The following is a 3,842-nucleotide window of genomic DNA, read 5'->3' as shown; positions in this document are numbered from 1 at the left end:
GGCTCAGGCAATCCACTCACCTCAGCCTCCCAAAGGCATCGGATTACAGGCTGAGCCACCAAACCCGGCTTTTTTTTGGTTTTTTTTGAGTTGGAGTTTCATTCTGTCACCCAGGCTGAAGGAGTATAGTGGCACACTCATGGCCACTGCTGCCTCGACCTGCTTTGGCTCAGGTGATCCTTCCACCTCAGCCTTCCAAGTAACTGGAACTACCAGCACACACCACCACGCCCAGCTAAGTTTTTTGATTTATTATAGAGGTGGGGTCTTGCCATGTTGTCCAGGCTGGTCTTGAACACCTGGACTCAAGCAATCCTGTCGCCTCTGCCTTCCAAAATACTGGCATTACAGACATGAGCCACTGAGCCCAGCCATCGTGAATTCTTCTGTCTGTTTTGTTCAGTAAGATGGGGAAAAAAAACATAACTCTTTTCTTTCTTCTCCCCAGACTCAGTTGTTCTCCATCCTGCCAGACTTCAGCCTGGATCTCCAAGAGGGGCCCCCTCCAGAATCCCAGCCCCACCTAGATCCTCACACACCCCCGGTATCTAAGAATGCTAGGACCAGAAGTAGGAAATGGAGCTTAAGACTTGGTAAAAAAGCCGGGCTCGGTGGCTCAGCCTGTAATCCCGCACCTTTGGGAGGCTGAGGTGAGTGGATTGCCTGAGCCCCCGGGTTCAAGACCCGCCTGGGCAACTTGGCGAGACCTCATCTCTACAATAAATCAAAAATTAGCCGGGCATAGTAGCGCATGCCTGTAGTTCCAGCTACTTGGAAGGCTGAGGCGGAAGGATCGCTGGAGCCCAGCAGGTCAGGGCTGCAGTGGCCGGGAGCGGCCACTGCACTCCAGTCTGGGTGACGGAGTGAGACTCCAACTCAAAAAACAAAAGACTTGGTAAAAGTAGAGAAAAGAATAAAAACTGGGGAGGTTGGGGATGGGGCAGAGTGGCAGCATCCTTTTTGTACCTACAGGTGGATCCCATGGCACATTTGACTTTTAACCTTCGCCTGTCCAACAAAGAGAGAGAAGCCAAAGATAGCCTGACCCTGCCCTTCCAGTTCAGCTCTGAAAAGTAAGGTTGGGACCTAGGTGCCTAGATCCCTGAATAGAGCCTAGCATCTGGGCCACAGAGAGATGGGGTGACAGCAGGTTGTTGATTAACTTCTCAGACTTTATAGGGGCTGAAGTCCACCTCCAGATGCAAGTCTGGGGTGTGGTTCTCTATTCACCCATACCCCTCAACAATGGCAAAAGGCCTTTATGTTCTTTTTCTCTCCATTAGACCCTTGGGTTCTTTGTCCCCAGAGCAATCTGGGCCTGGGCTGAGCCAGACTAGACCCTGGGGAGGTGGCCCTATCCAGGCAACAGTGTTAGTAGGCTAACATGGGTGTTAGTGGCTACATGGGTGTGGCAAAGCATGGCTAACAAGGGCTTAGTAGATGACTGCTGTTATGTGCCCAGTGCGTGGGTGGGTGAAGCAAGACTATGACAGAATCCTTGCCCTCAAGCTGCTAAGAACTTATGGTATTAGGAAAGCAGTACAAGAGTATCTGTCTTACTACCAAGTGGTGCTTTGGCACTAACTGGTCATGGAGGTCAGAGAAAGGGGTTTGGACCAAGAAAGTGACACAGAAGCAGAGAAGTTGCCTGAGTGAGAGTCAGTCACCTGAAAGCCACCCTCATCAGCACCAGTTCTTCCCTCTCAGACAGCAGGCTCTACTGCACCCTGGGCCAGGTCAGACTACCAGTCACATCTTCTATGAGCCAGATGCTTATGATGACCTGGACCAAGAAGACCCAGATGACGACCTAGATATTTGAGTGGCCAGATTGGACTGGGCTGTAATTGGAGGGGGAAGGGGAAGACCTTAAGCCCGGTACCATCATTCTGTTGATTTTGTTGGCCTTACCCTGCCCCCTCTTTGTTCCCTGTGACTATGGAGGCCCTGCTCTCTGAGCCAGGAAGCAGCATCTGATAATGACAGAAAGTGCAATGAGGGCATAGGTGAGAGAGAATAGAATACCCCCCAATGCCTAATAAAATTTGTGTTTTTCTATTAAAAAAGAAGCTTTTTGGTGGCTATTTAAGAGTAGGGGAATGGGGATGAATGAGGGAAGCCAACTGCCAGTCTTTCAGAGTCAGTTGTCAATGTGTTCGGGCCTGAATAATAAAATAAAATAGAGGCCACAAATGGCATTGCATACCATTGGTACTCTATAAGTGGTTTTTGAGCTGAAGTAGGTACACTTTAGGTTCCAAGCTCTGCGAGGATCTGAAAGGGAAGAAAGCAGAGGCCCTGGAGAGGAAAAAGCCTACTTTCCAAAACTTTTTTATTACTGTACAAAAAGCACACCCTCCCCTCTTTTTGTCTTCCCCACCCGACCCCCTGGAGAACTGTACATGGTGTGCAGGGATGAAGAAGCCTTTGTCCTGCACCCTGCCCACAGGCTGAAATCTGCCCCAGACCCTTTCAGGCATCCAGGCACACCCATAGCCTGTCAGGCTGGGGCAAGGGGGCTCCTAGCTCACACGTACTCCTTGGCAGAGTTGGACTTAGGGTAAGAGCGGGGTGCAAGGTACCCGGTTTTGCTCTCACTCCTAGGACAGGAACAAGAGAGCAGCGCACCTCCCAGGAGGGTCAGAGCAGATCCTGCCCAGCCAATAAAGATAGCAGGACCAAACTCGTACCTGTGGAGAGAAGGGATTAGAGTTAAAAACCCTGGCCTGCCTCTGCCCTCCTCCCTATCCCAGGACCCTAGACCTGTCTTAGGAAGCAAGGCTTCCAGACTTACTTATTATTTGTGGGGATTAAGGGGTTATAAAAGTCTGTGACAATCTGATGGCCATACCAGGAACAAGCTACCAAGGCAGCAAGACCTGGAGAGAAAAGGAGGATTCTGGTATTGTAAGGCCCAAACCAGCAACCGACCCACCCTCACTCCAAGATGGGAGAGGAGAGCCCTTGGGCCCACCTTGAACCTGTGACTCACCTGCCACTATGAAAACGATGCCTCCAGTCATGGCTACACGGGCCTTCTTCACTTTGTCATCTCCCCCACAGCGTGTGCACTTCATGCCCATGGTAGCTACAAACATGGCCAGAAAGCCCAGCACCAGGGATACCACCATCAGGGCTCGAGTGGCCTGCATGGCCGCTGCGGGGAAGGAGAAGGGACGCGGTCATTGCCGGAAATACAGGCGGCCCTCAAACGGATCCAGCTTTCGCGCGGCCCGCCGCACCTACTAACCCCTGGACCCTCCGCTGCCGAGCGCTGGATTCGGCCACCGGCCTGGGGCCCCCTGGGTGTCCGAGGCAGTTCCTGCCCCTCCCCGCGCCTCGGCCTTCCAGCTCCTGCCCCGCCCTCTCTCTGCCCAAGGATCCGCCCGGGGCGCCTGGGTTTCGATGAAACCGTCCCGGGTAGGGGGAAGGGTGAAAGGGGACAGCGAAGAGGAGCAGAGACAGCGGCCAGGAACCCCGCGCCGGCTGCACTCTCCGGCCCGTATCCCAGCTCTGAGCCCGCTATCAAGGCCGCCGAGTTTGCGGCTTCAACTAATCGGCCGATAAGATTAGAGGCCGCGGGCGGCGGCCCACAGCTGACAAACCGCCCGGCTCTTCGGCCCTCGACGTGGCCCCTGTCCTGCGCCCCCTTTTGTCCTAGAAAAAGGGCGGGAAATAATAGAGGCCATTGCCTGCCCCGGGCGAGGGAGGAGGGGGTGAGCCCCCTCCGGACCGGCTTCCCGGAGCCTGGGAGGCCCGATTGGGGCGGAAGAGGAGCGCAGACGGCCGGGGCGCGGGCCCACGTGCAGCCGCCGGAACCCCGGCCCGCTCCCGCCCAGCCC

General features: G+C 54.5%; 2 protein-coding genes across 6 annotated transcripts in view; one reads left to right on the top strand and one right to left on the bottom strand.

Annotated features, from left to right (window-relative positions):
• ELP5 (elongator acetyltransferase complex subunit 5) overlaps nucleotides 1–2,066 on the top strand; it is an 11,346-nt gene extending 9,280 nt beyond the window's left edge. Inside the window, exons 6-9 of one of the 4 annotated variants that reach the window (XM_021713874.1) lie at nucleotides 449–544; nucleotides 973–1,073; nucleotides 1,642–1,643; nucleotides 1,708–2,066. In XM_021713874.1, coding sequence (XP_021569549.1) covers nucleotides 449–544; nucleotides 973–1,073; nucleotides 1,642–1,643; nucleotides 1,708–1,814 — 306 coding nt within the window. In that variant the 3' untranslated portion in view covers nucleotides 1,815–2,066. Of the gene's footprint in view, nucleotides 1–448; nucleotides 545–972; nucleotides 1,079–1,641; nucleotides 1,644–1,707 lie in introns of all 4 variants that reach the window. The other 3 variants (XM_021713873.1, XM_008060916.2, XM_021713875.1) reach the window with 3 other exon arrangements.
• A 251-nt stretch (nucleotides 2,067–2,317) lies between these two features.
• CLDN7 (claudin 7) overlaps nucleotides 2,318–3,842 on the bottom strand; it is a 2,237-nt gene continuing 712 nt past the window's right edge. Inside the window, exons 2-4 of one of the 2 annotated variants that reach the window (XM_008060914.2) lie at nucleotides 2,993–3,157; nucleotides 2,795–2,879; nucleotides 2,318–2,690 (exon numbers count right to left, since the gene is read on the bottom strand). In XM_008060914.2, the coding sequence (XP_008059105.1) occupies nucleotides 2,528–2,690; nucleotides 2,795–2,879; nucleotides 2,993–3,157 (413 nt within the window). In that variant the 3' untranslated portion in view covers nucleotides 2,318–2,527. The remainder of the gene's footprint in view (nucleotides 2,691–2,794; nucleotides 2,880–2,992; nucleotides 3,158–3,842) is intronic. The other variant, XM_021713878.1, reaches the window with a different exon arrangement.

This window comes from Carlito syrichta, unplaced genomic scaffold (genome assembly GCF_000164805.1).
Source record: "Carlito syrichta isolate Samal-C Ts95f unplaced genomic scaffold, Tarsius_syrichta-2.0.1 Scaffold304770, whole genome shotgun sequence".
Classification (NCBI taxonomy): Eukaryota; Metazoa; Chordata; class Mammalia; order Primates; family Tarsiidae; genus Carlito; species Carlito syrichta.
Note: the sequence above shows the minus strand (reverse complement) of the source record. Positions and strands in the feature narration are given on the sequence as shown.